Here is a 14,678-nt window from a genome sequence, read left to right as displayed (position 1 = left end):
ATCTAGACAGAACTATGTAGGTCTAGCAAGTAGAAGAAGAAGTGTGGTTCTAGTGCAGACTCTTTCGCTTTCGTTCCATATTTCGTGTAGAGTCTATGTAGAATCGAACGTCTAGCGTCTAGATTTTATTATTCTAGGGCCGGGTTTTCTAGTCTGACTGTGCTGTGTGATCTCATCTCCGTGAAGTGCAGCCAGTGCGAACTGAAGGGAAACTGCATGCATAGCAATGGCAATGTAGTAAAGTACCACGTCAAAAGAAGTATTCGGGACTAAGCAAATATTAATTTTGTAGAATCTAAGCTCAATGCGTATGCGTCATTCGCAGTTTATCTTTCAGTAGGCCTATCGAACATCCTTCCATTACAACAAACAAATACAAATATGAAACAATGCTGTCACAAAACTCACCCTTAAACATATAAAAGTCGTCATACAGGGCCCTCAAATTAGCAAAATAAAGCTAAAGTAACAGGACTTATCACGATTCCGAATGACGTCAGAACGTTGCTGCACGACGTTATGCTCCACATTGCGCAGGCGCATGATGGTTTGGCTGATTAATCTCTACATATTTCAGTACTATTTGGAACAATTTCTTATCAAGTTTTTGTTCAGTGTGTCTGGGAAGTCCTGAAACATCTTATATTTTTCTGAAGCGAAGCGCAGTACCCCAATCTCTGAAAAGGACAAACATTTCTTAGTTTCTAGGATTTATTATCTTATTAGGTACCTCCTTACTCGCCTAAGTCCCTGTGGCGCAATGGATTAGCGCATTGGACTTCTAATTCAAAGGTTCCGGGTTCGAGTCCCGGCAGGGATGGGCCTTATTTTGCATTTTTTTGCTGCAACGTCTTGTGAGCCCATGTCTGCAAATGTAACACTTACTCCATAGCGTTAACATAATAGGAAATAAGATTTTACTCTAAATATATTCGTAACTGAGTAGACAAAGGTGCCTCCCAAAGAGAAATGTAGATTGAGTGAAAGCAGCAACATTAGGAGAACACATCAGTGAAAGTTTGAGGACAAATCGGACAATTACAGATGCAAAATTTATGAAATTTTGGATAAATCTATGATATTTTGGAATTTTGGTGTTGGATCTTTTTCTCGAAGTGTGACTTATTTTTATTGACGGATGGAAATAATTTTTTTGTGAATGTTCGTTCGTTGTTGTTGTTGTTGTTGTTTTACCGCCAATGTGTTTTTGTTTTTGTTTTTTGTGAGCGTGAGAAAGATCCCTGAGGCATGAGACTCAAGCCTAATGCGTGACACTTAGGAGAACCATCAAAAGTACATGAACTTAGTTGAAGTTTTTCGCTTAAAAGTTTCTGAAATTCACGTAAGACAATATCCCAAAAAAGTTTCGTTCAACAATGTATTTTGTTTTTGAAATGCAAGAGTAAGCCGTATTGTGGTCTTCAACGTAAATCTTTTGCGGGTCCTCCTCTTTTGTTTTATCCATTGGTGTCAGTCCTGACTGTAACGTTATTGCTTTATCAATCTATTTGATTGGTTACATTTTGCCAAATAAATTGTTCTCCAGAAGACTCGCATTGTGATAATTCTTATCTTTACTGATGCATTTACGATAAAATTGATCAAAGAAACATACAGACCTTGCACTGTCAGGCCCTGGTCAAGCCAAAGTTACACCCTAACCATACAGCAGTAGCAAAATTTGTGAGACTTTACTATAGTTTTATTTAGCTTTTTTTGTGTGTTTTGTAATTGAACATGAATTAAAAATGAGTTGGTACAATTATAATGGTGTAATCGATATTCGACGAAAAACCGGTGCTCCATGGCTCCCACAACAGTTCTTGTTCTCTCTCTCTAAAAAAAGAAAAAAAATCGAGTGAAAATATTCACTCTTACAAGAGTGAATACAAAAAAAGAGTGAATTTAGAGTGAAATTGGAGTAAATTTAGAGTGAAAATGTTAATTTTCACTCATTTTGGAGTGACCTCAGGGATCACTCGAAGAATTTGAAGTGATCCTTGAGGTCACTATGAAAAGAGTGAAAATGAACATTTTCACTCAAAATTCACGCCAATTTCACTCTAAATTCACTCTTTTTTGTACTCACTCTTTTAAGAGTGAATATTTTCACTCGATTTTTTTAGAGAGTTCGACATGGTGCAGAAGATGCATAAAACATAAAGAATGTAATTACAATCTGTATGTAGGCGTACTAATAGGAATGACTATAAGTAATTTACTTCAGTGGACAAGAAGCTGAATTAACTGATAAGACAATACTGTATAGAAGAAAGTGAAGACCTGAATATAAGAACGACCCAAGTCCAATTTTTGGCCAAATTCAGTTTGACATGGGAAATTGTAGCTAATGCATGGACTCATCTTGTGTATAAATGATAAATCCTAATTACAACCAGAAGTGCCTGAAATGAATGAAGTAAATCTCATATTAATGTAAGAATGAAGGACTTGGGTCATTCTTACATTCATATTATAGCGCCCTCTCTCATCCTTCTCTCATCTCTATAGCAGAGTATCATGTACATTTGTATATAAATCAAAGAACGACCCAAGTCCACCACACAAAATGGCCTCTCCACAATTAATGTAAACGTTAATTATCATAATCATATATGTTCTAATTTGTATATACAATGTTGCCTTCCCATCACAGTAATATTATTGGACAAATAAAAAAGATATGAAGTTTTTTTTTTTAGTTTACTCGAAATGGTCTTCCATAGACTTGAGTCGTTCTTTAAATTTACTCTATTGTTTGTCCAAATTGGAGACATGCAGAAGCAGACATGGCAGACCCGTGTCTCGTCATTATGCTATTTGGTCCGTCAATCTTTATGAAGAATGATATGTGATTACTCGAGTCTTCACACACACACACACACACACACACACACACACACACATATATATATATATATATATATATATATATATATATATATCAATAATAATGTCACAATAGAGGTATGCATTAAATGCCAATTGCCTTGATTTTAATTCAAAATCCGTATTTTCGGGGGCCTCCCCCTTCGTCAGGGATGACAGTGCTAATCGGATTTTGAATTACAATCAAGGCAATTGACATTTAATGCATTCCTCTACTGTGACATTATTGTTGCTATTTCTAGTACTGCCAACACGCGGAGCTACTACAATATATATATATATATATATATATATATATATATATATATATATATATATATACACTCAGCAAAAAAGTAAGTTCCCCCCTAACATTTTTGGATATATCTCAAAAAGTATTTTACGGATGTTCATAATTCGAACGGGAATGGATAGGGAATTTCATTACTCATAACATGAATGGCATATCATTGCCACCAGATATCATTATTGGTGTAAAAAATCGCATTTTATGTCAAAATGCATGGGGAAAAAAGTTGCACTTTAGGCAATAGAGAGCATATTATATACATTTCCTATGTAAGTTATCAAATGATCTTTTTAAATTGTGTAATTCTCAGGAATTTCTTCAGGTACAATGTGCTTCCCTATTAAACAGATGTAAGCATACTTTTTGAACAATAGGCCTTCTCAATATGAAAATATTGGTAGAAGCCATGTGATTTGTAATTCCAATTCAGGTTGATCACATTAATGTGCCTGTGGGCATTTTGCATCATGCCCTCAAGTTGTAGATCAGTTTGCTGAGGGAGATGGCATCGAACGTATGGAGTGGCCTGCAAGATCCCCTGACTGTAATCCAGTAGAGAATCTTTGGGATATCATTAAGTGGAAAGCGAGCAAGAAGTTGAAAGATGACACTTCACTGCAAGAATTTCAGCGCATCTTGCAGAGAGCATGGACCAACATTGAGCAGCGCCAAGTACAAACTTTAGTTAACAGTTTGAGGAGGAGATGGCGGCTGGTCATTGCGGGTGGTGGACATATCAATTATCAAATACTTCACTATATGCTCATGAAAAGAAAGAGATAGAGAAATATGCAATAACCCATGCTTAAATGTTCAGAATCATGAGTGATTGTTTGATTATTTGTGTAAAAGTCATTGCAAATCACTAAAATGCAACTTTTGTTTCCATGCATTTTGACATAAAATGCATTTTTTCACACCAATAATGATATCTGTCGGCAATGATTTGCCACTCATGTTATGAGTAATAAAATTCTTTATACATTTCCGTTTGAATTATGAAAATCGGTTGAATACTTTTTGAGATATATCCACAAATGCTAGGGGGGAACTTACTTTTTTTGCTGAGTGTATATATATATATATATGTACTAGGTGTTTCAAAAAACATTTCCCACTTTTGATTCTTAATAATTAAAAAACTATATATCAGATAGCATTGTCATTGATATGAGTGATAGCTGAATAGTGTACAATTTGGTTGAAGGTGGTTTAAATATGAAAGCATAAATCAGTTTCATGAAATCCATGATTAATTTCACAGTTAGGTTCCAGATTTTGCTCTATTTTCAACCCTCTGTACAAAATTTCACTTTGCACAGGGGTCTATGGGTGTTTATGTGAGTGTGTGGTTAACACCCTGACAATGGTCCTGAACAATAGCCAGGGTTTGAATGCTTCATTATTTATTCGTGAGAAATTCCACTATCACAACTAGTCTTTATTCAGCCTCTGGCAGTATCTGTGTAAAGTCAAACGCCTGCCGATACTGTCGCTGAGTCGTGACAGTGCTCTCCCTACTTCTGAAAAACGAAATTGCAATGAATACCTTCTGTTCAGTGTCGTAAACATGGTGACAGGAAGCAAAGAGTATACACTTGTGTATATGGAGCCTTAAATTAATCTACTGTGAAACAAATCGCCCCAATGATAACTTTGTGCTGCTGAACTCTTTACCAAAAATGATCTCTTCTTATCGAAAAAGCGAAAAATTTGTCAGACTATTTAATCAGTAGACAGTTGTATCAAAATGAGGAACTTTAGATAATTTATTCTTATTTATGTCCAAAATTTAGTGACATGTGAAGCAAAATTTGAAAACGATTGCCAGCTGGAACGAAATGTGGTGTTTGCAAGCACTTTACCCGTGCATGAATTCAGACTAGCAGTGCCCAGGGCAATCCACATGAATTATTGATTAAGCATTCATGGGCCAGGGAGCGCGAGACTGACGCCTAGTCAACAGGTGGTTCAGGCATGTCCATTGTTCAGGGCCATTGTCAGCACACACTCACATACACATCATTGGTTCCTGTGCAAAGTTCAATTTTTGTACAGAGGGTTAAAATTTGACCAAAATCTGAAACCTTACTTCAAAATCAATCTTAGATTTAATGAAACTGATTTATGCTTTCACGTGCAAATTACCTTCTACCAAATTGTACACTATTCAGCTATTGCTCATATCAATGACAGTTTTATCGGATGAATAGTTTTTGAACTATTAATGATCAAAAGTGGAAAATGTTTTTTGAAACACCTAGTATATTGTTATATAACTAGGGCCTAACTTAAATAGGCTCCTATTATATATAAAGATATAGACAGATATATACGCGTATCTATACATACACAAACATACTATGAGGGAGCCATCGGATCCCTACACACACGCAAACACCATTAACACTAAACGCGCGAGCAAGACGGATTGTTATACTATACATTCGAAATTTAAATGAACATCGAATTTGTAAGATGAAAGGAATCATACGGTAATAAAATGTCTTGACAGGTTTGTGACGCACATTTATTTTTTTTTTGTATAATAATTTATAATTTTCTCGTGATTATTCGTTCTGTCAGGAGTATAATTGTATGTAATTTCATTGTGATACGATTTTACAATCAAGTGAGAAACAAATCGTTGAATGGACAATGTCGAATTAAATCAATGCAAATGTCCCATATTCCTACCCTTTACCAAAGTCATAAATAGAGTTGGGTCCAAAGATGTATAGACGAATCCTGCCGGAGACATCGGTGAGTGGCGCATCCAATCTGGGGGGGGGGGGGGGGGGGGGCACCGCGCGCGCTACCCGTTAGGGCCTTTATTTTTTTTCTTTAAAAAAATAAATATAAAGAAACAAAAATGAAACTTTTGAACGGATTATCCGATTTTCCTCAAACTCTCACTGATGTGTTCTACTATTGTTGCTGCATTCACTCAACCCACGCGTCTATGAAGGTGAACTTGTCCTTTAAATTTCGATTGTATAGTTGCCCTGGAAAATTACGCTGAAACCTTTGTTTGTTTGTTTGTTTGTTTTTGCTCGTCAGAAAATAAACCCCGAAAGTGGTACTTTTGTTTGTTTGTTTGTTTTTCCTGTTCTTCTCAGCTGACAACCCGGAAGCGGAGTGGCACCAGAAATAATTATTTACCCCCCCCCCCCCTTTACGGAATTCCTAGATCTGCCCCTGTCGGTAATGCCTCTTGATAGGTCCCTATGATATACAACACTGTGCAAATAACTCACCAGGCAGGCTTTCTAAATGCAAGTTATCTCGAACATAATATATAGACGGATGCAAAGACAGTTAAAAAAAGATCTCTACCCTATCCCCATTAAGCATTGGAAATTTCTTTTTGTGAAAAAAAATCGTGAAACATTGCTATGGAGAGATATTATACTTGCCTCATTTGAATGATGAGAATAGCGCATACGTCTTTAATATCCAGTGCAGCACGGATTTTAATGATAAAAAAAAACTTATATGAAATTAAGAGGTTGAGAGCAGCGACCACAGATGATGGCCTCGGGTGTCTCTGCTATAATACGAAATTTGTATTGCTTGCTTCTCTAAAGTGTATAGTCAAGGCTTTTATACGAGGCGCTGGTCGCCATGAGCCTATATAGAGTAGTAAGAAAGTTTAGTCCTGATTCGACCATACTGGTAATTATATGATTACCTTGAAAGTTCCTGGTTGAAACTATGGGCACATACAAGTATTATTAACTGAAAGACGCAGACGCAGTCCGTATTAAAGTAAATACTGTAGTACTCTTATAGAGACACTGAAGCCCATACCGAGTTTTAACCATTAACTCGGAATTTGGGATAGGCAGAATATATTTGTTCTACATTTGAGATCACAATTTTAAATAAAAGAAGGGGCAGAGCCTACACAAAAAGAAAAACGAAGTCGTGTGGTGGATGCCTTGTTGCGCATGGTGGAATCCTATACAGTATGTCCAAAAAAAAAATTACAACGGGGCCCTCAGCAATGATATCTTTAAAAATAGTGAATCAATCTAAATACAAATTCAGGGTATGAAACTATAACTCATTGCCCACATCTTACAGAAAACCCCATTCGATTTGCTTCAGTGGTCAAAGAGAAATACGGAATTTTGTAGAGGATGTCGGGAATCTCTTCTGTCCAAGTTCTGTCTATTGTTCACACACAAAATCATCGAAATGCTAAACTCGGAAGAATCTGATTCATGACATGCTTTAAAACAATCCACATTTCTCTGTGACCGCTTAACCAAATTGAATGGGGATTTCTGCAAATTAGAGCTAAAATGTTATATTTCAAGACCCTGAAGTAGCATTTGAAAAATTTAATTATATTGGGCATTATCAATGCGAAAATCTTATCGTAATTTTTTTGGGGACATACTGCAGTAAGTCGCCTCAAAAATTACAATCAGATTTTCGAATTGATAACACCTATTATGATCAACCTGTGTACGTGCTACTTCAGAGTCTTAAGGTATATCATCTTAGCTCTATTTTGCAGAAAACCCCATTCAATTTGGTTAAGCGGTCACAGAGAAATGTGGATTGTTGTAAAGCATGTCATGAATTGGATTCTTCCGAGTTTAGCATTTCGATGATCTTGTGTGTGAACAATAGACAGAACTTGGACAGAAGAGATTCCCGATATCCTCTACAAAATTCCGTATTTCTCTTTGACAACTGAAGCAAATCGAATGGGGTTTTCTGTAAGATGTGGGCAATGAGTTATAGTTTCATACCCTTGATTTTTATTAAGATTCATTCACTATTTCTAAAGATATCATTGCGGAAGGCCGCGTTGTAATTTTTTTTGGGACATACTGTAGGCCTATACAATGACCATGGAAGCAAGGCGTGATGCTCCATTAAATAATTGCTTTGTGCCAGTTCACAAAGTGACCTTACGAAGCAGCAAGCGATGCCAGGGCTTCTTTTTGATGTCATAACTGGCATGCCAACACTCTGAAATAGTTGGAAATACATGTAATCACTTTAAACTCTTTCATTAAACCAATCATCACAGGATTAATTTTTGATCCATAGTGTAAAAGCAATATCCCAGTTTTCAAATGATTCTCGGGAGCAGACGCTCGTAACAAGCTCGCCAGCACTATAAAATTTGTAACTACAACCCGGGGACTGCAATTCGGCTAAGTGGGAGCTTAGCGTATTAATAGATTCACAAAAAAAAAAAAAAAATATATATATATATATATATATATATATATATATATATATATATATATCCCGGCAGGTTTCGACTTGATAAAGAAATATCTGGACAAAAATCGACGTCTTTATGCCTGTATATTACAGTGTACCGTTCTGCATAAAATGTGCATTTAGAGCATATACATGTATTGCCTATGATATCAATCAACGGTCGATTTCTCCTAAATTGGAATATCTTATAGCTTAGGGTATACTCTTGTGATACCGTTGCAATCGATTTTTAACTCGATAACGACATCATTGTTATCGAACGAAAAGTGTTAAGTCCACACCTAGGCGTAAACAATAATCTCATGCTGTGCAAAGTCTGTGGGACATTTATTATTTCAGATTTTCATAAAGAATGTCAAAGAGTATCTCCATTAATTTTGACCGTGTCATTGAGTAGAGTTTACCATGTATAAAGAGCATGGATCAGTTTGATTGACAATGAGCTACACAGAAGAGTGTTTATCATACTATGATTGTCATGAAAATATACCTTCTCTATTATTTAGCAAACCTGATGACAAAATAGTTCATCTGTTGAAAACCCCAGTTAATATCATTTCGATTTTGGCAAACTGAAAGTCCAACGGGTGCAGGTTCAAGGGCCTGTCTGACTGGAGGTGAGTTCACCGCGACTGCCGCGACTTGAAAGACCAAAAGAAGGCGACTCCCCGGCAATGATGGGCCTCCGAGAGGTCTCCAGACAAATGGCAATTTCGCCGCACAGAAATTTTCAGTTGAGAAGACGTCTCCGAGACGAGATGGAGAATCGGAAAAAGTAAAAAAAAAAAAAAGCATCGAAAATGTTAGACTCTCTCATGACTCTCCGGAGACCGGGGTGTAGTCTCCATGGAGACGTCGCGGAGACGAAGAGGAGACGCCGCGGAGACCTCACTTGGTCGTCACCTAGTATAGTATCGATACGCCAATGAGGTGCCCACTTCACTGAACGTCATCAATTTTCAAAGCGCTATCACGTCCTGCAACAATTGGAATGCGCATGACCTCTGACAAGATATTTTGATTTGTCACGCGTCAGACCTAGGTCTATATAGGTTGTGTTGGTCTCATGATCTTTCGTATTTCTCTTTCTTTTTTGTGCTCTTTTGTTTTGCATTTTGTTGGTCTTGTTTGTTGAAATCTTGAGTAAAAGTCATGGGTCCATTGTGCCACACTATCCACCTAAGATGTACCACAGTTCTTTTGCAACAGTCTTTGGGACTATACAGCTGTACATCATTCTGGACGGCTGCAGTCATCTCCGTGCCATCCATGAAAACATCTACAGGAACAAGATTCTGCAAATTCTCCAGACTGTGATCCACTGTTCAATACAGGCATCAACTCTGGGCGTTTTCTGTTCAGACGAGAAGTTCCCGGGCAGGAGAGAATTTTACCGACGCATCGGCCATGTCCGGAACACACTCTGCTACTGCACGCCTCAGCCCCATCTCTCGCCATCAGCAGCGTCGGGCCGAGAGCTTTCTCGATGTAATCACGCAACTCGAGGCACGCTTGGCGATTGCCGTTATCGTAGGCATCACCCCAGAACACAACGCCATGGGTTCCAAGCTCGGCTGAAGTCAAAATGGTCGCATTGAGGTCCTCCTAAATAATATGGAAAAACAAACAGGGAAAAGTATAATAGATGAAAAGGCCCATCGAGCAGGTACGCAAAATATGGCTCGTAACAACGTTCAATTGGGCAGAGCTTATTCCCCCATCTGCTGCTGCATTTTTGCCTTTTAAATCACAGACTGGTGTATGCAAATCAGAACGTAGTTCCTATGAATTGCTACACCACAAAGTAGACAAATTTGAGAAGTATATGTGAAAGGTCTTTGTGCCTGGTTTTATTTTTTATTATTATTATTATTATTTTTTTGCAAACATTTCACGTCCCGAACTATGATAACAAAAAAAAAAACTCCTTTGTACGATTTGGGTGTATGCGTGTGTGTGTGTGTGTGTGTGGGTGTGTAGGCCTATATCACTCCAAACTATTTTGCTATTCGGTTCAGTGAATACGGTCTCCTTGGTCAAACTTTTCGCATGAGAGCTGAGGTGTTATGGTCAGGTGTTCTCTTTAAAGCCCACAGAATCCAGCAGTGGCAAGGTTTGTTTCCTTCATATTCAACAAACAAACATCGTCACTTGAAAAGTGGAATGCTATGCCATGTTGAGTACACAAGACATAACCACTAGTAAATACAGAGTAAAAGACGATCAGAATCGTACATTTTGGAGTTTTCATGAGGATCGAAGGAAAAAATAAAAATGCATACAAATTATTACTCTAAATAAATTGTCACATGTTTTCAAAGAATGGTAATGTGGTGACTGCTCTTTATTCCGATGGTCTGCTATTCTGAAAGTCAATTACTCCGATTATGTCCGCTATTTCTACTGCTATTTTTCCTGATGTTCAATTTTCCAAAAATGGGATAGGTTAGTTTGACAATCAGGAAACGAAAAAGGTTCCATCATGTAGCTAAATGAATGATTGTCTTGTAAATCTAATTCGATGACAGGCCATTTTTCTGCAACACGATAAAATCAAACTGCTTACATGGGAGCAAAATAGATATGCTTATAATCATAATTGTAATAACTTACAAACGTGAAGTAGTAGCCGGTATCGCTATAATTGAACCTTGTGTAGCTCAGGACCACACCCCTTGGATCACTGGAGCGCCCTCTCAGTCTGAAAGCCTCCTTAAGTCTGGCGATAACGCTCTCTGGGCCATAAGACTTAGACGGTCTGAGGTAGATACTTGGGTACATGGCTGTTGTCTCGTTAAACATCCACAGCATTTTATTGTTGAATTCGACTAGCCACTCATCGCAGGTACTACTGTTTATCTTATCGATATTGCAGTAAGGGTAATGATAGAAACCCCACAAGGCTTTTGGGCGGAGCTGCATTGCCAATTTGACAGTGCTCTCCAAGAAGAGTCTGGCCCCCTGCATCCACTCCAGAGTCGCGACGCTGGTGATGGTCGCATCATCCCAGTCTGGATGGAGATTGCGGACGTGGGCGATTGAAAATTCGCGGTAGATACTGTGAGGGTCTAAAATCTTGTGTGGCAGCCACGCTTCCCAATCTATCACTCCGATACCTAGGAAGTCAGGATCAGGTATGGCGGTGAGAAGATCGACCGCTGCCTTCTCGAGATGAGCCGTGATATTTGCGAGCTGATACGAGAGAGGAAAGGACAAAATGAGAATAAGAACATTGTGGTCAGTTGTGGTATAAAGAAGATTATAATATGGTTCCCTGCATGAGTTGCGAATCTGGTAACAGATGACTGACATTGTCCATACCATTTTATACCACTGATGATTTTTTTTTCTTCAAGGAAAAACAGTCAAATAAAATACATGTAACTCTTCGGTCAACATTCCATCTACATAGCCCGTAAATGTTATGTATAAGTTAGCACTAAAACTTTCAAGGTTGTTCGGTTGCATTAAATTTGTCATCCGTGGACATCTTCAGCCTCGTTGGTAAAATGGAACCATCCTAAGAATGTGTTCATCTGAGTGATTAACAATATCTATGTGCTGTCAGGTAAATTCGGGGGGGGGGGGGGTGGCGGGGATGTGCGCATCCATTGCTTAACGAATGTTCAGCGCTTCGCACTATTCCAGAATTTAGACTGTAGGGTGAAAGCGTATATATATATATATATATATATATATGATAACACAGCTATTTCAGCCATGGAAACTGGTTCTAAACAACCTAACACTGCCAGGATATCGTATTCTGTAAACACTATAACTGTTAATTGCTCATCATGCTCGCACCTAGTACGTACCAGCTCACATGAGCTAAAACAAAAGACTGTGACATCATCACTTTGGTCTCTTATGTCACATGACCTCCACTGGCACTGGCCCATTGCAGGAAATGCACTATCGCTTGACTCAGGACTGTGCACGGCCGACTGAGTGTCTTTGTTGTTGCTGTTGTTGTGCTCGTTTTATTTTGATTGCATCCCTTTAAACAGTTTCCCCACGACAGCCGATCTTTGCCTATTTTCTGATCTCTTGATTTCATTTCATTTTTTCATTTAATTTTATATTCATATTTCTCAATGAATAATAAAAAATACATCAAATGTAACAAAATTGAATAATACATGATGTCCAACTAGGAGACATACATAGAATACTGTAGACATATAACACATAGTGGTCGATCGATTAAAGTTGGAATAAGGGAATGAATGCTAAAGAAATATGAAGGAACCTACTAAAAAGCAAGCTTGTGGAGCGTAGGTCCCAATCTTCGAGCTACAGATTGATATGAGGAGCATGGGTACAACAGATGACCGAAACATAGAGGAAAAAAAAAGATTATACAAAAACACACACACACACACACACACACACACACACACACACACACACAATTAATGTACAGGGATATTGCACATTAGCCTATACAGTGTATATAGACGGAGAAGTACCAATCATCCATGATCAGATCGCAATCGCCTGCCAATACATTGATTATAAACAGAAGCTTGCAATGTCGTTTTACAAGACAATATGTCATCTTTTGATTTTTGTGCCCTATAAGGCCAATGTGTTTCTCCCTCCTATTATATAGTTTATCGTAGCGTGCTCACTCATGTATGTTTTTCATAAAGCTCCGTGGTCCACTAGATATATCGTTTCGATTATTCCTGCAGTAGCCTGGGCTTGGATCTGTTCAAAGCATGGGACAGTATATTTCACCCAAAGAATTCGTCGATTTGCATTTTTGTGGCTTCCAATACGCTTAGAGAGTATCAAAGCGTGATGTCATAGCCATTCATCGCCATGGAAACTGGTACTAAAAATAACCTCATCAGGTGACCTGAAATGTTTAGGCTCGCACCTGTCTCCAACCAGACTGAGACATCATCACTTCGGTACTCTACTTAATCGTATTGCGGCAGCTTCCGCGTGTGAATTGATAGTATTTTGATATAGCTAGATCCGAAGAAATAAACGCAGTAATTTGGGACCCTCCTGGACTCCTTGGGTGATTAAAATGTGGCACATACAACGCAAATCCTTTTCAGGGTCTTTGGGCCATTAATATAATTTGTACATGAGTATATACTCTCATTCATATATATATACATATATGTATATATATGATATCTATATAGATTTAAATATATTTATATACACATATAATAATAATGATACTAATAATAATTGTTATTATTATTATTATTTTCATTATTATATGTTTATATCGTATATATATATCTATATATTTAAATATATATATATACATACACATATAATAATGATAATTATTCTTATTATTATCATCATTATTATTATTAATATTATTATTGTTATTATTATTATTATTATTATTATCATAAACATCATCATCATTATATATCTGGGCAAGTTGTGACAATATCAACTCACATATTTTCATCAAATTAATTATTTACATCAACTGTTGAGGAACTGTTTGGCGACTGAAATTTGCGACACTTCACATTTCACATAACTTCCCTAATTCTTTAATATCCGATCATGATTAAATTCTCAGTGTTGTGTTTGTGAAAATGTACTCTTTCTTCACCCCCGGCCATCTTTATACAAAGACAGACCTGCTTTAAAATATTTTCTTGATGTCTCAGTGCACTTACCTGTGGTAGACCGCCATTTATAAACTTCAGGGTATCGGGATCGATAAATGGATAAAGCCCGATCTGAGTGTGACCGAACACATTCACTACATCTCCAATTTGTCGCTGCCCGTTGCTGTTGTATTCGATCCCAAACTTCCTCAAAGGGAGTTCAACGTCATACTTCTCCCCGCAGACATTGGGCACGTTCCAAAACGCCCTGAAGATTGATTCACCAGCGACGGCTTGAGAGCTAGCCCCACGGCCAGTGCCCCGGGGAAAGTTGTCAGGATTGACCACAAGGGACTTGTCAGGTGACAGTGGAATTTCACTCGCTGCTACACTACATAACAGAAGGAGAGGCATGAAACATCGCGAAAAGTTGACGGTCTCGAACATATTGACAAAATATTCCACACATAAATACTTGCGTTATTATACAGCCGAGCCTATAGTGCAGTATTTTAGGCGCACAGAGAACTAAACCCTCTTAATAATAAAAGTTACGGTCTAGTGCAATTTGGGTCGTTCTCTTCCAAGGTTTGCTATTATTATAACCAGCAAGAACACTGTATACATTACTTTGACCATTGAGCTGTGTAGTAGGTCCA

General features: G+C 37.8%; 1 protein-coding gene and 1 non-coding gene across 2 annotated transcripts; one reads left to right on the top strand and one right to left on the bottom strand.

Annotated features, from left to right (window-relative positions):
• The first annotated feature begins 746 nt into the window (after positions 1–746).
• Trnar-ucu (transfer RNA arginine (anticodon UCU)) lies at positions 747–820 on the top strand. The gene has a single exon. It is a non-coding gene; the product is annotated as a tRNA-Arg (tRNA).
• An 8,838-nt stretch (positions 821–9,658) lies between these two features.
• Positions 9,659–14,466, bottom strand: LOC139724398 (hyaluronidase-1-like). Its single transcript, XM_071635542.1, has 3 exons — positions 14,089–14,466; positions 11,039–11,617; positions 9,659–10,030 (listed from the first exon to the last, which is right to left on the bottom strand). Exons 1-3 carry the CDS (start codon positions 14,464–14,466, stop codon positions 9,659–9,661), a joined length of 1,329 nt encoding a protein of 442 aa, XP_071491643.1.
• Positions 14,467–14,678: the final 212 nt, after the last annotated feature.

Source organism: Diadema antillarum, unplaced genomic scaffold (assembly GCF_040938485.1).
Source record: "Diadema antillarum isolate AM-2024a unplaced genomic scaffold, OU_Dant_1.0 scf00000212, whole genome shotgun sequence".
Lineage (NCBI taxonomy): Eukaryota > Metazoa > Echinodermata > Echinoidea > Diadematoida > Diadematidae > Diadema > Diadema antillarum.
The sequence above is the reverse complement of the archived record's forward strand: the minus strand, read 5'-3'. Positions and strand labels throughout refer to the sequence as shown.